Here is a 21,977-nt window from a genome sequence, read left to right as displayed (position 1 = left end):
CAAGAAAATGCATGTTTGAAAAAAAAATTAAGAAAGCAAAAAGCAATAATATGGAAGAAAATAAAACAATTTTTACATTAGGTGAAGTCTATATATTTTTTCCTTTGAAAAGTTTCCATAACTGATAATATTTTTAAATCTGAAAGCTATCTTATTTTCCAATACTCTATCTTAAGCTCATGAGAAATTCAGTATTTCTTAACCATAAAATATTTCATTATCATAACCATAAAGATAACTGATAACTTCCCAGACGTAATTTTCTTCAATCTAATTCTCTCCATTCAAGACACTTTACAAGGTTATGAGTTGATATGGACAGCTAGCAGGAGTTAACTCTCTCACATTAGCTTTTATTCAGAGGTAACTACAAATGTAATTTTTGTTGATGTTGACATTTCTGTATTTCTTCATTATTGAGATTTATCTTGTCAGTTCCAGTAGGATTTCAGCTTTAAGGCACTCAGTTCTACTAATATCAAATTATCTTACTATAAATTGAAATTACAAAAAAAAAAAAAAAAAAAATTGTAACTTTATCAATATTTGAATGTTAAAACTTTATTCTAACATATCTTGCATTGAAATTATTCTCCAAGTATTGTCTTACTCATTGACATACTGATTAATGGCTATTTCTGTTTTTGTAAGCATGAGTTTTTCTTGCATATGCTCAAGGCTTCAGTTATTTTTGTTCATTTGTAAAAAGAACTTCTCTTAATTAGTAAAATGTTTAAAATAAATTGAAGCTTTAGGCTCTCTTTTGTAACCATTATTACAGTTTCCATTTTTTTCCCTCCAAAGTTAAATTCATAACAATTTAAGATGAAACTTTTATTGTTTCATTCATTGAATGTTGTTATCTGTTTTCAATAGTTTCCTGTGAATTTTTTGCTGCATCACCAGGTGCATCTCTTTATTACTGAGGTGTGTGTGTGATATTTTCAGGAGGTGGATGAATGTATGGGGATGAAGCAGCATCTGTCTTGTGTCTAATTGGCTGTATTGTGGAGTTTTTTGTTTCTTAATGTATTATTTTAATGTTGTTCTTGTTTGTTATGAAAACTTTTATAGTATAGGAATATGTCTCTTTGAGTTTTGAGTTCAAATTTCACCAAGGTCAAAATCATGGGTTGATAAAATAATATGTCAATATAATCAATTATACATTTCTTTCCCAAATTACAACCTTTTGTTCATGTTAGGAAACATTAATATTTTCTCATATTTTTTCAGCTGTTTATGGTACAGGAGGATTTTTAAGAAAACAAGGTTAAGTAAATGATTTTATTTTTTTACAATTTTTTTTTATGTTTCTAAATAAAACAATTTAATTTTGAATAAAATATTTTAAATAAGATTGGATTGTAAAATTTTAATTTTATGGTTATTGGATTTGAAGTAATTTTTTTCAGTTTTTAAATTATTTTGAAACCCTACATCTGTGCTCATTCTGGAGTACTGCTTAATTAATCAAATGCTTAATCTTGACGTAAAATGATATTAGAATATTTGTAAAGAGATTAGGTTCCTGAAAGTAAGCGATATTATTTTTCATTGTGAGTATAGAAATTCAAGTAATTGGCAGAGTACTTGCTGAACATGATATAGTTCCTTCCATTTAGTCTTTAGCTTTTTTCAATAAAATATTTTCTCTCAATAGATTTTCTCTGGATAGATTTTTTTGCCCTCCAGGGTTGTATCTTGTTTGAATTTATTTAAATAACTTCTGTCCACAATACACTTGGTCTTTCTCTGTGAACTGAAGTAGATTGAAAATTGAGTTTAATTAAGGTTGTGAATCAATAAAATATACCACTGGAAGCTCTTAGTATTTTGTTATTTTTGTTTTCATCCACCATAATTATAGATGATATTACAGTGGAAATAAAGGCAGTGAGCTGGCAGAATCATTAGCATGCCAGACAAAACGCTTAGTAGCATTTTGTCCATCTTTACATCCTGAGTTCAGATTCTGCTGAGGTTGACTTTGCCTTTCATTCTTTTAGGGTCAGTTAAATTAGTACTAGTTGAGAACTGGGATCAATGTAATTGACTAACCCCCTCCCTCAAAATTTCAGGCTTTGTACCTATTGTAGAAAAGATATTACAGTCTCAATAAAAATAAGAATATCTACTTATACCATACAATAGTGCGATAAGTAGTCAGTTGCTTGACTTGTAGTTTATGAATTAAAGTTATGAAATTATTCTGTTAGTGACGAAATCAGAATTATGATATTCATACTTTTCTAAAGAACATTAATGAAGTGAAATATTTCAACCAGTCATCAAATTACCAAGAGATTATCTCTTAATTGCATTATTTGCCATTGCAATGTACTGCAGCACTGATATACTACTTTTTAAAGCATTTAGGTTTTGTTCTTGGGTTGAATTTTTACTCAACATTCTAAGCTGATGATATAGGAATAATTTTACACAATACTGTTGCTGCCAGTAATGTTGAGTTGTGTCTCCATGCTGTTAATCTTATTGCTAGACTTGTGTCTTGGTTAAGAAACAGAACAGTTCTAGTGTGAAGATATAAATCAAAACTTTTGCCTATAGGCTAATACGCTATTGATTCAGCTTATATCCTAACACTAATATTCCTCTGGTGTCCAGATATATTAGCCACATAACTGATAATAGCCAATTGGATACAATATTATTTTCTTGACTGAAGGTTTTGATTTTTATTTCCTTGTCACTTCAAAATACTAGTGACAATGCCTGTTGTCTCTACTTATTTAGATCAAGTAGATCAAGTAAGAGATAAAAAAAAGAGTAAATGATTTATTAATTGGTTGATGGAGCAATGAATTAGATTAGAAATTGATATGTAATTTGGTGTATTGCTATGTTGAGATGAACTCAATCAATTCAAGTTATATAAGAATTACTATAAAAGTTTTCATTTTATCAAAAGAATTATACTATCCATTTAAGCAATTTTTATTTTATATTGCAAGAAATATCTTAAATTTAAAAAAAATTTACTTTCCAGAGACATATTTAGGATGTTACCCAACACACTGGACACCATTTTTATCAGGGAATAAGACATCAGTGGATAAAATGACGATTGAATTGTGTTTAGAAACATGCAATAATTTGAACAGCTATTATGCAGGGCTTCTAAAAAGGTAAATTTTCAGCTAGATTCAAAACAGTTTTCCTTTTTTCTCTTTATTATTACTGTTAAGAGAATTAATATTGAGTCACTATAGCTATTGTCATGGAATAGAGGTTTTCTCAGCAATCCTAGTTTGCAACTTCACCTCCTTGCATGTTCTTGTTCTTGAGAAAGACATGAACATCACAGTATAATTTTTCTCTTCATTTAAATCTGGATTTGTACCTCAGTAAGATGTAATATTTTTGTCAAGGCAGTAAACAGCTATTAAGATGATGAGATTTAAGATTATAATGATCAGTCTCTGAAATACCGGTTTAGTCAACTATACACCGACCCTAAAAGAAATAATTGGCTGTATGGTTATTCAAATACTTTGGTGATGTTCTTTTAATCTTTTACTGATTTCACTCATTAAATTGTAACTATACTTAGGCACTGTTCTGTAGGGTGTATTTTATTAATCTCTGAAAAATGAAAGAGAAGTGCAGTGAGATTAGAACCTGGAATGTAAAGGGACATTTCATAATGCCATAAAGTATTTTGCAATCTGTTTTATATTGTTTTATACACACACCTACAAACATATGTATATGCATATACATATATATATATATATATATATATATATATATATATATATATATATATATATATATATATATATATATATATATAATTTAAGTACACACTATAACTTCAGAAAACCAGCCAGCCAGCCACCTAATCACTTATCAGTCTGGCGGGGCACATAAGCCAGATTGATTACCTCCTCACAAGGCAATGAGTTAGACAGATGCTTGCAAATACAAAGTCTTTCCCAGGTAAAGAGTGTACAACCCAACATAGGTTACTAGTTAGTGTCTTCAGAATTAGAGCTAGAAAGACTCTGGAAAAGAAAATTATAGAAGCTCAAAGACCCAGCAAAACAGGCAGAAATTTAGAGATATTCTATAATGGAAACTTCTGATGAAAGAGAGGAAGAGTTGGAGACATATAGCTTAGAGGACAATTGGAAGTTCCTGCAGGACAATCTATTGAAGGTTACAGACCAAATCTGTGGCTGGTGCAAAGTCCCAGCTAGGCTGAGGGTGACATGGTAGTGGAACAAGTTGGTAGTTAGTGCTATAAAAGCAAAGAGACAGTCTTGGAAAGACTAGGAAAACGGTGGAAGCAGATAATTATATCAGGTAGCTAGACAGCATCTAGGTGACAGGTTTACATAGCAAAAGGAATAGCAGAAGGTAGGAGATTTGCAGATGTTCTACAGTGTGAGTATCAGAGACGTGAGGTGTTCAGAATTGTAAAGTAGTGTATCAAAGAATAGAGATGTGGTGGGTGAGAAATGTGTGTGAATGGATGATGGTATACTTGCACTTAGTGACTCAGAGAAGAAAGATGCATGGAAGTGCCACTATGAAAGGTTACTAAATATGGAAAATGCAAGGGAAAAAGAGTCTTTCAAATATAGAACCAACTGAAGGACCAGCCATCAGAGTCAACAGCAGTATAATAGTTAAGGCAATTAAGGATATGAAGACAGGGAAAGCCCTTGAACCATCAAGAATCATTGCTGAGATGATTAAAATAATATTTTGAATAAATAAAAATGTGGATGTTAAATGATGATGATGATGATGATGATGATATGTGTGTGTGTGTGTGTGTGTGTGTGTGTGTGTGTGTGTGTGTGTGTGTGTGCGTGCGTGCGTGCATGTGCTGGTGGCATGTAAAAAGCTCCCTTCGAATGTTGGGCCTCACAGAGGCAATGATAAATGACCTAGACCTTTGGCACTATGCTATGCTTGAGAAGACTTGTCAAGCCAAGTGAAATCATAGTTGTGGCCTATGCCGGTGTCATGTAACTGGCACCTGTGCCAGTGGCATGTAAAAAGCACCCATTACACTCTTGAAGTGGTTGGAGTTAGGAAGGGTGTCCAGCTGCAGAAATCATGCCAAATTAGATTGGAACCTGATGCAACTTACCAGTTTCAGTCAAACCATCTAACTCTTGTCAGCATGGAAAGCAGATACTAAATCTTGATGATTACGATTATGTATATATATGTAGTGTGTGTTTAAATTTTGACTGTGTTAAAATGTTTCAAAGCCTGTAACTAAGGTAATTGAAAAGCCAGAAGCATGAAATTTTGTGTTTTTGTCTTAATTTTGGGAAAAATAAAACTTACGTTCTCTATCAACAGTTATAATCAGCTGAATATAGAAGTGGAAAGTTGAGCATGCCCTCTTTGCTTCATTCACATTAATAGACTCGACCATCTTCCTAATGGCTGTTATAAGCATAGTGACACTACTGTGGTTAGTCTAATTCTCCTCTCCATATTTAAAGATGACACGGATTCAGATTAGTTGAATTAGAAAGAAAGGTTTCCTTGTTGACAAACAGTAGAAGTTTCATTTTCAAAATAACCCTGCATGTGCTTTGAACCATGTACTGATACAGTCTCATACAAACATAATCATTTAGATCAGAATCTTGGGATCAGAATCTTATCAAGGATGATCAAGTTGTGTTGATGTAATAACCAGTCTGTCACTTGCAACAGCTCCAAGTACCATCACTGAAATTGGGTTTTTGCTTTGTATGACAGCAAGAAAGTAATATAACCTGGTTGATATAGCAGTTGATGACTTGATCAACTACAAATTTCTTATAATCATTTTTGACTCTCACTTTGCCTACAATATATTTAAGATAGTTAAGAAGATTTAGCTTCTCTCGGCCCTAATAACTTAAAAACAAGCTGTTGGAACGCATAGATGCATGTGAATGTATGACTTCATCCCTAAGTTTTTCTTAGCTGCCTTAGCTATCATTCTTCTTATGCTGCAGGTTACTTTTGTTAGCAAATTGATTTTCTGTGAGAAATCATTTTAAACCTGCTAGAAATGCTTGCGATTTCTGTGGGTACATTGAACAGAAAACTTCTGTAGCCTTAATCTTAACCAGAGTATGGTTATCTGTTGTATTTGCATATCCTGTATCAGCAATAATTTTGCTTGGGCAATGCCTGGCATAGCTCATTTCCACAGTACCATTTTGTTGAAGTGATTTCATAACTATAGTACAATCTATTGCAATTTGTAACAAAAAACATTAAGTTAATATTTTAGATCTACTGTAGATTTCCACCACATTTCTTAAAAATCATGGTAGAGGCCTTGATCTCGGGATCATTCATGTCTAGAAACTGAGCATCTCCAAGAAAGCCTAATGATAGCAAAGGAGAATGGGCCAGCCCAAAGGTTGGGGTGGGCTGCACCTGCCGACCTCAAAAAGGAAGGTGCAAACCCTCATCCTGAGTTGCACAAGCATGACTTATCTTATGATGGCTGACAGCCTGAGAAGCTTGGGGTGAGGTTGGGATAGTGGAATGTGGGTAGTCTGCATGGAAGGGAAGCTGAGGTGTGTGAGGAATTGAGGAAGAGGAGGTGAATGTTTATTGGAGTTTTGTGATGAGAAAGAGATGTATGTGGCGAACACATGGTTTAGGAAAACAGACAAAAGGAAGGTGACTTGAGGAGAGAGTTGGGAGTTGGTAAGCATTGATGCACCAGATTTGTGGAAGTCTTTTAAAGAAGGGGTACTAAACACGTGACGAAATGTGTGGAAGGACGAAAGGTAGGAGAGATTGAGGAGGTACGTGATAGTGGAACAAGGTGGTTAGGGATGTGGAAGAAGGAGGTGCACAAAGCTTTATGTAATACTAGGATTGAGCAAATGAAAGCCAGATATAATAACATGAAGAATTGTGCAAAGGGAATGGTTGCAAGATCTATGAAGAAGGAGGCTGAGGAGAGGTTGAGCAGACTGGATGAAAACCCAGATAGAGTGTTTAAGTTTATTAAATCAATGAAAAAAGATGGAAGATGCATGAGGGAGATGCATGAGAGGGAGTGATGGAAGGTTGAATTTTAGTGAGAAGGACAGGGGAAGAGTTTGGAAGGAACATATGAAGGAAATTATGAATGAGGAGAATGAATAGGATCAGAGGGTGGAAGTTGCTGTGGTGAAGGGGCCAGTGGAGAGGGTTAGTCGGGAAGAAGTAGTGGAGGCAATGAAGGAAATGAAAACAGGGAAGGCAGCTGGCCCCTCAGAAGCAAGTGTGGAAATGATAACTGCAAGTGGATAGATAAAGATTGTGATGATGGAGCTCTGCTAGGGTGTGCTGAATGGAAGAGGAATGCCAGATGATTGGGCACTAAGTATGGTGGTACTGATCTTCAAGGGGAAGGAGGATGCGATGAGTTGTGGGGTGCATGGGGAATGAAGTTATTGGAGCATGCAATGAAGACAGTGGAAAGGGTGTTGAAGAGGTGAATTCAGAAAGGAGTGGATGTGGACGAGATGCAATTTGGTTTTATGCCAGTGTAGTGATGCAAGTCATAATAAACCTTTATTGGTGGTAGTATGATGTAATGGTCATGTTGCCTGAATAGGTATAATTGTTAGTTTCCCATTGGTTAAAATTACTGCCCATATTTAAATTCTAACTTTTGTCAAAGAGAAATCTTTCATGAAATACGGTTTTTAGAATTCAGGTATGAGCAGTTACAAAAACCCTGATTTTTGGCAATTAATTAGTGTTCGTTGGTTGTTTGAACTAGTTATTGGCTGGGAGTGCATTTTATTATTGAAAGGTCTGTTAGAAAATTTTTGTTGTTGCCTGCTTGCAGGAATTGTTTATTTTTTTGTTGTGATTTCCTATAAGGGAAACATTGTTGAACTGTTATTGTGTGAATTTCTTTGTGAAATTGTTAGCCTCCCTCATGGGGGAAGGAGTTGTTTATATTATTTACAAACTGTGTTCCATTTGAAATGAGCCTTGCCATTGTTATCGCAACAATATTGTGTGTTTAAAAAAAAATGTCTTCCGTTGAAGAAATGAGAAATTTTGCTTCTGTTGTGGGAGGAAAAGAAAATATAACCTTCAAAAAAGAGGAAATATAGGCCTTGTACGGGATGATACAGGAAGAAAATGGTGAAAGCCGAATTTTGCCTCCCAGTGAGATTTTGAATTGCACAAAGGAAAGCGAGAAAAAGAAATTTGAATACTTTGGAGAAAAGTGCCTCGAGCCAGTGTTCAGCCAGATAAAATACCTGGCCTGAGGTGCTCAATTTGCAACTGTGGAAGTGAGATTTGAGTCAGCCGAGAAGGCAAAAGAATTATTAACTCGGACCTTGAAAAGTGGTAGCATTATGTTGTTACCACTATATCTGGGACGTAGAAAGTCCCAGATTAAGATTAAAACTATCCTGCCAGAGATTGAGATTGCATGAATAATTGCCACCCTACTATATGGGAGAGAGGAGAAAATAAATATAATACAGATCTCCAGAGATGCCTCATGAAACTGGCAAAGGCAAATTCTGGAGATCTTGGCCTAGGCAACAACAATGGGCCTGGAAAAATTACCAGAAAAGATATGCATTGGCGAAGACACCATATTAGCTGTGCATGTAGAGGGGAGGAAGCCCAGGTGTTTCAAATGCAGAAAAATGGGGCACCTGAGGTCGAATTGCCCCCAACAGAAAAAAGCACAGCAGAAGGAACAAGAAGCACAGGAGAAGGAACAGGAAGAAAATGTAGAAGAGGAGGCGCCCTCATCCATGGAGGCTGTTACGCAGAGGGTTGCCACTGAATCAGAACAAATCGAAAAACCAGTCGAAGTGACACCATCAGTAGAAGGAATGGACTTAGTGTCTCGAAAAAGGTGAAAGAAAGCAGTGGAGTCACCTACTCAAGAGGCGGCTCCGAAAACCAAAGAAAGAAAAAAAAGTAGTAACCCAGAGGAAAAAAAACTAAAAGAAAAAACATTTATGATGATAAAAATAGACAAACCTAAGCCCAAAAAGGAAATGACCACAGTGGTATTCAAGAACACCAATAATTCAATGATAGGGGTAATTAAACCCCATTTACAAAGCAAAATATACCTAACAAATAACAGTGAAGATCCCTAAAGAACTTTACAAGGACTTTAAGAACAGATTCCTGGGGGAGACTCTAGGCTTCGACGAGGAACAGCTTGTCAACCTGTTCAGAAGAACATTTGGGCTGAGGTATCTGGACAACTTCCAGAAATCCCTGACCTGGTTGTGCTACCGATCGGCTTTGCCGATTTGAGAGAGGTTGTCAAGGTATGGTGCTGGTATCCCACCCACATGCCCGAGGTGTGAGCATGTCATTGAAACTGTCATGCATGCCTTCGTACATTGTGAAGAACTAAGGGGACTGATAACCTATGTCGAATAACTGGTGTCAGATATGGAAAGAGTACGGTTATCGACTGAGTCTATCATCAAGATTGTGCTGCCTCCTTCCTTTAACAAGGAAAAGGAGGTGTCATTTTTCTGCATAGCTGTATTGAAAGAGACAGTATGGGTGATGTGCGGAAGAGGAATTGAGACAGGCAACTTTATCTCTGGATACAGGCTGGTTAGTTTTTTTAACTCACCTACCCAGAAAGATCAGTTTGGTGAAAAGATGCCTGCCTCGAAGAGCGTTTGAGAAAAGATGGACAAATGGCGTAAGGAAGTTGAGAGTGAATGGGGCTGCACTAGTGTAGTCGGTCTGAATGGAAAAGAAGGAAAAAACAGAAAGAAAAATAATAAAAAAGGGTATGGTCGAACACGAACCTGAAAAATATATCAACGTATAATTTTAAAATTCATTTGGATTTCATTGTATTGTGTAAATTCATCCGATTTCATTATATTTGATTTTTTAAGTAAGGTATAATCCCCTGCCCCTAAATGTTTTTGTTATGTCCTTGTGTTGTTCCCTCTGTGTCATGGCCTGTGTGCTGAATAAAAGAAATTAGTGTTTGTTGGTTGTCACTCATTTCCATGACACTCACTCTCTTGAGATATTGCAATGCCATGTCTCTTATCTAATTCAACAAGACTATTTTGAATTGTTGTTTAAAACTCTAGTAGCTTAGTATGAAAGAATCAGTTAATATAAATTTTATGTCATAATTCTCTATGACAATTTTCTTTGACTTATAAAATGTACTGTAAATATTAAATGTATGTAAATAAACTAATTTAGTAAATAATTTATTTTTCTTCATTTTCTTCAACCTGTTAATGAAAATTTATTTCTGTACCTATGAAACTGTTATTATAGCAGTGAAAAAGAGCAAGCTTATTTATCTTCAACATATTTATCTTCAACATGTTCAGCATCTTGGTGTGTATAATTCATCACGGCATTTACGCAGCCTGAGTTAAGATTTATGTATAGTGATAATACTTATTATTAAGTTATAAGTGAAGGATTTATCACCATAGATTCCTACTCAATAAATAATTATTTTTATTATCTTTTCCAAGTTTGAACACGTTATAAATTAGTAACTCACTGTTATACCAGGAAGGGGTACAATAGATGCTGTGTTCATTGTAAGGAGATTGCAAGAGAAATACCGAGATAAGGAGGAGTTGTACATGTACTTCGTTGATCTGGTGAAGGCATTTGATAGGGTTTCAAGGAATGTGATTGAGTGGGCATTGAGGAAGAGAGATGTACTAGAGGTAATAGTGAGGGCAGTGATGAATTTGTATGAGGGGGTAAAGACGAGTTAGAACTGGATCAGAGCTGTCGGAGGAGTTTGCAGTGAAAGTTGGATGCATCAGGGATCTGTGTTATCACCATTGTTGTTTGCAATAGTGGTTGGTGTGGTGATGGAGAGTGCAAGAGAAGATTGATAATGGAGATACTGTATGCGGATGACCTTGTTCTTATGAGTGAGACAATGGAGGGATTGAGGGAGAAGTTTTGGAAATGGAAGTTTTGGAAATGAAAGCAAGGGTTTGAAGGTAAACCTCAGGAAGACAAAGGTGATGGTGAGCGGGATGGAAAGAGAAGTGTTAGTAAGTAATGTGGATCCATGTGGTGTATGTGGGAAGAGGGTAATGGCAAATGTGGTGTTGTGTGTACAAGATGTGAGAAATTAATTCATGGCAGATGTATGACAATGAACGTGACCCCCAAGATTGGCAAGAGAGTTTGTTTGTGGAAGTTGTGAGAAAGGAGCTGGGGGGCTGGCAGAACCAGTGGAAATGCTGTGATGAGGTGGAAACAGAGAGGAGGTTTTGTTATTTGGGAGATAGGGTGGATGTGAAACAGCTGTGACAGCAAGAGTGAGACTTGGCTGGGTGAGGTTCAGGGAATGTGGAGCATTGTTATGTGGGAAGAGGTTCTCATTGAAGATGAAAGGAAGGGTCTATAGGAGTTGCATGAGAGCTGCAATACTGTATGGGAGTGAGACATGGTGTCTGAGGGAAAGAGAGATGGCAATTTTGAGAAGGGCCAAGAGAGCAATGGTGAGAGAAATGTGTGAGATGAAGCTGTTTGATAAGAGAACTGAGGACTTGATGGGATGCTGGGGTTGGAGGAGTCGGTGGAATGATTGGCAAGGGCAAATGGGGTGCAGTGGTTGAGGAGGGATGAGGAGAATGTTCTGAGGAGGATGCTTGAGTTTGAGGTAAATGGACTACAAAAGCAAAGTAGACTGAGGAAAACATGGAGGGGATAGGTGGAGGAGGAGATTGGGAGAGTTGGCTTGAGAAGGGAGGACGCCCAAAATAGGGCGAGATGGTGTGAGGGCGGTTGCTATGGCATTGAGGTAGATCCAGCCACCTCCATTAATGGGGACAAAACCCGGATTTAAAACACTGGACAATGATGGTATGCAAAATATTAGCTCTCAATGATATTTATTAGGATAATACATTTTTAAAATGGTCTCAGTTTAGTTACCTAAACTGTGTGCCTAACTCTTGAGAAAATAATTAATCTTGTCAAGTTTTCCCTAAGTTCACATAGTAAGTTCTTTCATAGTAATTTTTATTTTTATTTATCTTTTACTCAGTGTATTTGTTTTCTTGATGTACTTTTTTGAAATTAGTTTTTCATGGTTTATGTGATTGTAAATTAACTAAATATTGGAATTTATCAAATTACTCCCTATGTTATGGCTAGCAGTTTTGATGTCAATCTTTATTTCTAATATTTAGATAAATTTTGTAATTCTTTCTGGTGAACAAAAAGTTTACTTTGTTATTTTAGTATAAACATTCTTAGAACATTTATTTATTTTTAATTCAGTCCAATTTTTCTGCCAGTTATTATGAATAAAACAAACAAGCAAAACAAAAACAAAATTACTCTACTTTTTAGATTCTATTGTCTGTGTGGAAATGACACTATAAAAACGAATCCAACTTCTGATAAACACTGTTCTCTGCGTTGTGCTGGAAATTTGAAACAACATTGTGGTGGTTTTCATCACATTCAGGTTTACAGAACAAGTAAGGTATTTTTCTATTTGATTCTGAAGTGTTCCTATCATAATATACGCACACATGCATATACACACATATATACACACACACACAGAGTCAGAGAATCAAATATAAAAAGAAAGATGAGACTTGGTACAAATTCTTTAGTTTTATGTTATAAAAAAGTCTTTATAATTAAAAATACAATAACATAAAATAATTCTATACTAAAATTTAATGTAAAGAATGCTTCAAAAATATATTCTGTGTTGAGAGTTGGATATTTTCTTTAGGAAAGATTTGTACTATAATGTCATATCCTTCTTTGTTATTTTAATGTACACATTCTCAAAACCTTTTCAGTGTTTTTGTCTTTTCCTTATTACCTTTCCTTTGGTCTGTTTACCCCTCCACCCACCTTCCACATTTTCTTTTATTCCCTGCTATGTAAAAGAAAGGTTTTCAGTGTTTTGAGGATCCTCCCAGTTTTCAAAGCATGTTAAGAGGAATGTCAGTGTATCACAACATTTGTCTATAAGAGGATTTAAGTTCTTCTCTAGCTAATGATATATTTGCCAGTAAAATAACATGTTGATTGCTTACAGTGTACTTTTGATTGGTAGATAGTTGTTGCTGGTTGGATTGATTCATTGAGTTCCTCTTGTCTTTGCAATGAATTCAATGCAGCTCTTTTCATATCTTTTGATATGTAGTTTAGCACTTGTTAATACTATTCATCATTAGATGTAGTGCTTGATGCTGATGTAAAAGAAATGAGATATGATTTGATAGACTGGATATTTTAAATATCTTTGGACATCAAGTTGATGCCAAAGTCAGAATATTAGAATTGATACCTACTGGGTATTAAGGTTCAGGATCTATCATTCTATATTTCAGATTCTGTGTATAACAGCTTAGTTTTCTGTGTTTTTGAAGTTGAGTAGATAAGTAAATGGAAGGAGCAATTTAACATTGGATATTGAACTGAATGGCATTTGGAATTGCAGTTTAGTAACCAATTGTAGTTTATAAAATTTTTTGTATGTTTAGATAAGAAACACATCAAAATGACACATCTTCCATTTTTGAGGGTTGGCAGCAGGAAGTTCATTAAACTGTAAAAACCCTATTCCATTCATAAAACCTTATTAATTCATAAATTTTAGAGATAATGGAGAAACTTATGAAGTAAACAATTTTCTGGATATAGCTCAAATACGGACAAGGTTCAAGTAAAACCTACACAGAAATTATTGAACACATGTACAGAATAGTGCTGATGACTCACACTTATTGCACCTTAAACCAGTTCAAAAGAAAATATGACTGATTGACAATGATTGACTAACAGCCATGCATTACCACTCTTTATCTCTTCTTTCATTTTTCCAATAATCTCTGGTTTTCTGAATTAATAGTATACTCTCTCAAAGTAGGCCCACTTGACCCATGTGTCTCTACTATCATTCTCATTGTGTTCTTATCTAGCAGATATCAAACTAAGAACTTCATAGAATCCTTCCTATTCAGAATAGATGTCAACCTCTAGAATTTCCTCTCTGTCTATACTTTCATTACCAGCATTAATCTGAAAATGTTCAAGGTGAACATCAATTGTACCAAACTCATCAGTCTGAAAAGCAATTTAAACTATGAAGAAAAGACTGTCACATCATGCTCAACAACACCAATCACTTTTTGATAGTGTATAATGTTGTTATAGACTGCTGGCACATTAAATCTCCAGTGTGTTGGATATGAGATTTGTTCCTTTGCATTTAACTGAGAAATTTGATATGCGCTACTTAACAATGACAAAAATTTGCTTCCTTTGAAAATTGTATTGGTAAAAACATACACATAACATTTTTCATTCCACTACAAATCCAACTAAACTGTAATTTTTTAATTTCACTGACTCAAAACATTATTTTTTAAACTTAAGATATAGTTTTTTTGAGCGAATAGTATTCTGATGTCACACTTGAGTTAGCAAACTGAGCAGTTGCTTCACATTATGAAATTGTCATGGAACAAATCATTTACATCCATTTATTTTTATATTAACAAAGTCTTTTAAAGCAAAACTGTTCCCACTAACAAATCAATCTAAACTTTTAAATTTTTAATTATCACTGACTCCACAACATTTTTTTAAACTTAAGATATAGTTGTTTTGAGCGAATAGTAATTCTGATGTCACACTTGAGTTAGCAAATGCAGCAGTTGCTTCACATTATGAAATTGTCATGGAAAAAATCATTTACATCCATTTATTTTTATATTAACAAAGTCTTTTAAAGCAAAACTGTTGCCATATGTAGAGGAATTAAAATGTTTAAAATGTTAAATGTGAAGATATTAAAACAAATGTATTAATTCATTACAGAGATTGAAAAACCTACAAGGATTCCAGTTTGGGATAGAAATAGTATGTATCAACAAAATATTTTCTACTGGGAAAAAGTTTACTTGCTCAATTATTATTTACTTACATGTTTTGTTTGTAATGAAATTTTATGATTATTGTCATGAAACAAGAGTTTTGATTATTGATTAAAGACAGTTTAATTAACTTGCACTACTAATACATGAAGAAATGAATATTACTGTTTCTACTTTCTATTTTACATAAAGTTTTGTGTCTAAAAAAAAATAAGTATTATTCTTTTTAGACAAAATTGAATTCAATTTAAACAATAAAGTATTAAATTATAGAGAAAAACACCTTGTTTTAAATATCTGAGCAAGATTTAAAATTGTGTGTTGATAGCCAGCTGGAAAAGATGTTTTCCTGGGGCAAAACCAACAGCAACATCGTCCTTTATAGGACTGCCACATTCTGTTGGCATGTAAACTGTAGTATTAAATTAACTTTTCAAATATAAGTGTGTTCACTATCGAGGCTTTTAGGAACTTATTTTTATTCTTTCAATATTAAATATTAAAAGAAAGGATTTATCACCATCATTTTTATCATTTTTATGTTAACTTTTTTCAGTAATAAAAATAATTATTTCTCTTGAATATTAACTTTAAGCACATATAGTTTTGAGTAAGTTTACCTGAAAGTTGTTTTTCAGTCATATTTAATTTGTTTTCTTAGTAAGAAGAAGAAATGAAAATTATTATTCAAAACTTGTATTCAGATAAGTAAAATGGATAAGTAATAAATTTACTTCTCTGCAGTGAAGTGAATTATATTAGCTCCTAGCATGGCTATTTAGAAGCCTTAGACGTTTTGTGTGGGAAGAATAATGAGAAGTGAGGATGTTCTTTCTAAGAGAAAAATAAGTGTTACTTCTTCCCTCACTTGCAAAAATGTACATAAAAGCCTATATTAACTCTCAGGACATTAATTTTGAAAGTGTATTAGTTTTGTGTGTGTGTGTGTGTATATGTACACACACACACATACACACATGCACAACCTCATGTTGTTGAGCCTCACAGAAGTGATGACAAAGGACCAGGATGATTGGTGATTTGCTGTGCTCAAGAAGGCTTGTCCATCTCAGCAAAACATTAGGACCTAAAAGCACATCATTTAAAATCTAAGCTTCTCCACCCTTCCCCACATGTAATATGTCCCAGTAAGTCCTTCCCCACTACTCATCTTCCTACTACCTATCTCTCCATAACTATGGTGCTATTTACTCAGCTGCTGTTATTATATGAGAGCAGAACTGCACATTTTTCACCCTCTTGTGCTACTAGTTATCTTTCTTGGAAACACCTTCTTTTGTCACTTGTCCTCTATTCCCAATACCATCCCTTAATGCCCCATTCCCTTGCCTTTGATGGCCATCTCCCACTTTTGTCACTCACCTTATCTACCCTTACATAACTCTGACTCTGTTCTTCCCTTTCTCACTCACCTATTCTTCACATCATCTCTCTGTTTCTTATTTATCTATAGTTTTACTATACTGTTGCTCTCTACTTACCTCCTTTATATACTGACACCATTACCTTTTCTGCTCTGACTCACTTCTATTTTCCTTTGTCTTATCTCTAAACTGAGATTTAAATTGACCATGCTTCCAGCTATGTTCACTATTCTCTGCAATCATGTTTATCCCCATCTGTAACCATCTGTCACTCTCCTTTTACATTCTTGCAAATGTATCTATCTACCTTTTGTTGATCCTCTGTCCCTGTTCCTTTTTATATCCACCTGTCCCTATTCTCTTTTATATCTACTTTCTTGTACCTTTAGGTTACACCCTGACACTTTATCACTACCATCTTTTCTTCCCTTCCAGCTAGAGTAGCCATATATCTCCTCTACATTAAGACAACTGTTTATGTCCTATTATCTCAAAACCTGGCGCAAAGCCACCTCCATCAATTGTGTACTCCCACTCAGTTGAGGTATCTTGTCTTGCAAATGACCTGGTGACTTCACTAGTGCTGTGTTGTAAAAAAGCACCTAGTACACCCCATAAAGTGGTTGGCATTATGAAGGGTATCCAGCAATACAAACCATACCAAAGCAGACATTGGATCTCAATGCTGTCCTGTGGCTCATTGGAACCTGCTGAACCATCCAGTTCATGCAGTATGGAAGACAGATGTTTATTGATGATCATGATGATGATTATATATTAGAGAGAGAAAGAGAACAATGTAAAGAATACTCTTCCATATTTTTCCTTTAGTTTTGTTGTTTAAGATCTAACTGTGTATACAAAACTACTTGGGTGAATACATTTCTAACAAAGAAATGGCCACAAATTTATGGAGGAGCATTGGTCAATTAGATCAAATCTGGTTATCTGTTTTATTAAATCTTGAATCTATTTTATTGACTTCATTAAGATTTGAACTCAGAACTTAAAACATTACTAGATATTGTAAAGCATTTTTTGTCTACTGCCCTACTTACTGATCTGCCAATCTACTACTCTTGGTTAAATAAATATTATCATATATCTTTGTACCAAATTTTTAGGCCATATATTCATTAGTTTATTTTTTTATATTTTAGATATACAAGCATGGTGGGACATCTAATATTGCTATTGTTTATTGTTATTTTTTTTTAATTGAAATTCATTTGTTTTTATCTTTTGATATAGAGCATGGAACTGCAACCATGCATTTTTTTGATGAAAATAAATTAATAATAATTTCCTTTCATTCAACTATTCTATCATCATAAAAGAAATGATAATCAATATCTGAGTACTAAAAATATTTCTCTGACCCTTTCTCCTTTTCTCATTTTATCCCTCTTCTTCAACTTCAGTTGATGCTATCACTAATATTAATTCTATTAAAAGGCATACTTTTACTCTGTTGCTTCCCTTCCACATTATCAACCATCCAAACAAATAGATCAAAGGATGGTTGCTATCCAATTGTTTTTGTTTGTTTCAAAGTTAACTGTTATTTGATCATTGAAAAAGCTTATAAACTTCAAATAGTCCATGAATGAATATCTTATCCCATACATATAAGAGACATACTAAGGTAATAAATAACTTAGCATTTACTATTTTATTATTTTTATTTTTCCATAATTTCATGCAGTATATTGTATCAACTTAAATTCAACTTTTTATTCATGAATTCTATTAAATAAATTGTTGTTCTTGAGTAATACTTCCTTGAAGATGGGGAAAAAACTTCTAGTGATAGAAGTTTGAGTAAGATTTGTCTTATAAAATAGGAATTCTTTCAAGCATCTGTGTCAGTATTTTTGTGACTTTAAAATTTTTTCAAACTAATCTTAGATTCTTCAAACCTGATTAATTTTCTTTTATGAAACTCGTCTTATATTGTATTTTACTTCTTTTGATCAATTATTCCTTATTTGAGCTTTATGAAATATTTGTCCTAAAAGTTGTTTCAAGTATATCCAAATAATTTCTTTTGGGTCTTTATAACACTGTTTCATTTTTAAAAAACCTGGTATTTAAATAATTTTTGTATAGCCATTTAATGTCCACAAAATATGAAATGTTTACTCTTTTACTTGTTTCAGTCATTTGACTGTGGCCATGTTGGAGCATCACCTTTTGTCAAACAAATTGCCCACTTATTCTTTGTAAGCCTAGTACTTATTGTATTGGTCTCTTTTGCTGAACTGCTAAGTCACAGGGACGTAGACACATCAACATCAGTTGTCAGTCGGTGAGACAAACACAAACACACAAATATATACATAATATATATATATATACACACACACACACACACACACACACACATGATGAGCTTCTTTCAGTTTCCATCTACCAGATCCACTCACAAGGCTTTAGTTGGCCTGAAGCTATAGTATAAGACACTTGTCCAAGGTGCCATGCAGTGGGACTGAACCCAGAACTATATGGTTGAGAAGCAAGCTTTTTACCACACAGCCATGCCTAAATAATCTTTTGCTGAATCATTATCATCGTCATCATCAGCTGGATGCCCTTCTTAACACCAACCACTCCAAGAGTGTAGTGGATGCTTTAATGTGCCACCGGCACGAGGGCCAATCGGGTGGTACTGGCAACGGCTGTGCTCAAATGGTGTCTTTAAGTGTCACCTGCACTGGAGCCAAAAAAAAAATTTTCCTAAAAGTTATGAGGGAAAAACTTGGATCTAGTAAATTTTTTGAAGTCCTCTCCCCACCCGCCCCCATTGCTCTCCGTGCATTTTTTTTTTACGTCTGTTGCACAATTTTTTTTTCCTGGTAATATTGTAAACATTAACCAAATTTTGAATAACAAAAATTAAATATCACAAGGGGACATCAGGATTTTAGAAATGATTCGATGGGGCATGGCCAAAATTTGGTTGGGAACCACTGGCCTAACATTTCATTAGATAGCAGATGATGTCTGAAGTTTGATGTTCCAAACTAATACTACCAAGTGTTGGAGAATTCTTTTAAAAACATGTTAAATTGCAGCCTCTTATCTGTTGCAAGTTTCAGTGGAATACTGTGTCTTACAAACAGGGATGATGAGCTGTACTTTATGAATACTTGCCCCTTTTATTTATTTATTTATTTATTTTGTAGTCCACAAGAGCACAAAGAATGTATTTGTCCTGACAGTTGACCATGGCTACTCTGACACTAGTACTGATATTTTTGGTATCAAATTTGCCAACCAGTTCAGTGATATTTGCTCACATTCTAGGTTAATACAGTAATCCTCTTGTTTTATTTAGGTATAATAAGTAATCTGAATGTGATTGTGTGTTTAGTGTGTATTTGTAGTTTTACTGCCCATGGGACATTAATTTTGAGACCTTTGGATAGTATACCCTGGACATATTAACCCATCTTTTCTGTACCAGAAACTCCCTATAGCATCTAGTTATAGATAGTGTTTTTCATGTTAGCCTAGTTCTAGAACTTGTGCTAATTCAATCAGTTGACTATCATTAGCAGTCTCAGTTTCCAGTTCAGCAACTTTTACATCACTTAGAAGAAGTGTTGGCAACAAATCAATTTCATAGATCAGATAATCTGTCCCATGAGTAAGAAACTGGTTTTATGTTGTATAACTAAGTATATCACCAATTTTCAGTTTTTTTTTCTCTTAACATATTTAAAAGTGCAATTATAATACCTCCTAAGAATGACAAAGTATACATCATTTTCTACAACCTCAGAAACCGTGTAAATGGGTTTATTCAGGATGTATTCTAATGATCTATGATCTATCTCCTCTAAGAATGACTTACTAAATACATACATGTGAAAGTGCTCAGTATCAAAAACTACCACTGTTAAATTGTTTTTTTTTTATATCTAACTTCATATTTGCTCAGTCTGAATAAATGACACAGATGCATATGTAATTGGATATTCTGCTAGTAGAACAGCAACAATTGTGGGTTTGTTGCATCCACTGATATTGGCATAGATTTTGTTATATCAGGCCAATATTGTGGACGTATTAACTGCAACCCTGTCATAAGTGCACTACTAAATGGCAATGGGACATGGCCCACATGTGTCAGATTAGTGATTTGACAGACATGGTTTTGTAGTTTTGGATACACTCATCTTGCATCTAAACATTTCTTTAATATGCAAACTTAAGGAAACTGATAAACTATACCCATTGTATATATAAGGAATTGAGAAAATAAACAGGAACCCAAGCTGTTGAATATGTTAGTATTCTCATATGTTTGGAAAAAAAAACAAGCTAGTCTTCACATGTCCTCTGCATTCAGGGCCCCATGTCACTCTACCATGTAGCATTACTGTTCATCCACAAGCATCTTACCTCTGCCTTTCTCTGTGAGAGAGAAACCTATGACAGCAAAAGAGGTAACATCTCTCTGAAGTTTCTCTAGCCTGTTCTTATTTTAGAAACCATACTTTCAGGACAACCTCTACCACTGCTAATTAGGTCACCTAGGTAACAGAAGCTATCCAATATCTTTGGGATCCTCCTGGGCATTTGATAAAACTGTTTCCTTTGTCCTCCTAGTGATTATTGCATTTGCCACTCACAAAATCCACTTTCTTTGTTAACCTTTCTTTGATACCATTGCACCACTTGTGTGTCCATAGTTTGCAATGGATACACTGTATGGAATTTCTACCTACTCTTTTTCTACATATCAAGCATTTTCATACTTACTGAAACTTTGGTCACAGCTAAGTTAACTTTGAGGTTTTTAATTCCAGATTTTGCTTCAATATCTGAACTTTCTTTTCTGATTTTGTTACATATTCAGCTATAAGAACAAGGTCAACAGTATATAGCAATTCCCTTGGGCAACCAGGTTTAAACTCTTCTATTATAACCCGGATGACTGTGATGATGTGGAAGGCTGAGAACTGAGTCTTGATGAAATCTTACATATACATTAAGTTTGTTACTGTACTCATTTGCTAACTCTCACTTTATTGACAGCACTACTGCATATGGTTTGTATGGCTCTCACAAACCATTCATCTACTTCTAGCTTCCTCAGTGACCACTAGATCATGAGTGAGGGACCGTGTCTAAGGTTTTCTCCAGGTCAACAAATGTTAAGTACAGTGATTTACTTTCAGCCAAGTTCTTCTGGAGTTGTCTGACTTGGAAGAAAGCTGTAGTACTGTCTTGATATAAAATCAAACTGCATTACATGTAGTGTAACTCTTTCTCATATTTATTAAGCTATGTCTTTCCATAACTCATGACCTGGTCCAGCAAATTGCTATCTCTGTAATTACTTCTCTCTGGGCATCTTCTTTACTCTTGTATTAGTTAATCATAATGCTGCTATATTAGTCTTTACAACCTAATTGATTATGCTGGTAACTAGGCTGTATTCTACACCACCAAAACTTTTACACATCTTAGCAGTAATTCCTGGTGGTCCAGGAGAAAAGGAACTTGAATCTTGATCTTTTACAGAAAAGAAATTAATATAGTCCTTATATTTTTTTATGGCATTTATTCCATTTGTTCTCCATCTTTTTTTGTGTGAACATTTTCACTCCCTATAATTTTCTGTGGATATTTGCAAAAGAAAAATGACACCCTATTATTCTTCTTTCTTATTCCTCATCATCTT

At 34.5% G+C, this 21,977-nt stretch overlaps 1 protein-coding gene across 1 annotated transcript in view; it reads left to right on the top strand.

The window, feature by feature from the left end:
- Positions 1-21,977, top strand: part of LOC118762590 — a 149,229-nt gene that overhangs the window by 31,284 nt on the left and 95,968 nt on the right. Inside the window, exons 6-9 of the mRNA XM_036501370.1 lie at positions 1,237-1,272; positions 3,011-3,149; positions 12,349-12,479; positions 14,845-14,886. Of these exons, the coding sequence (XP_036357263.1) occupies positions 1,237-1,272; positions 3,011-3,149; positions 12,349-12,479; positions 14,845-14,886 (348 nt within the window). The remainder of the gene's footprint in view (positions 1-1,236; positions 1,273-3,010; positions 3,150-12,348; positions 12,480-14,844; positions 14,887-21,977) is intronic.

This window comes from Octopus sinensis, linkage group LG3, assembly GCF_006345805.1.
Source record: "Octopus sinensis linkage group LG3, ASM634580v1, whole genome shotgun sequence".
NCBI lineage: Eukaryota > Metazoa > Mollusca > Cephalopoda > Octopoda > Octopodidae > Octopus > Octopus sinensis.
The sequence above is the reverse complement of the archived record's forward strand: the minus strand, read 5'-3'. Positions and strand labels throughout refer to the sequence as shown.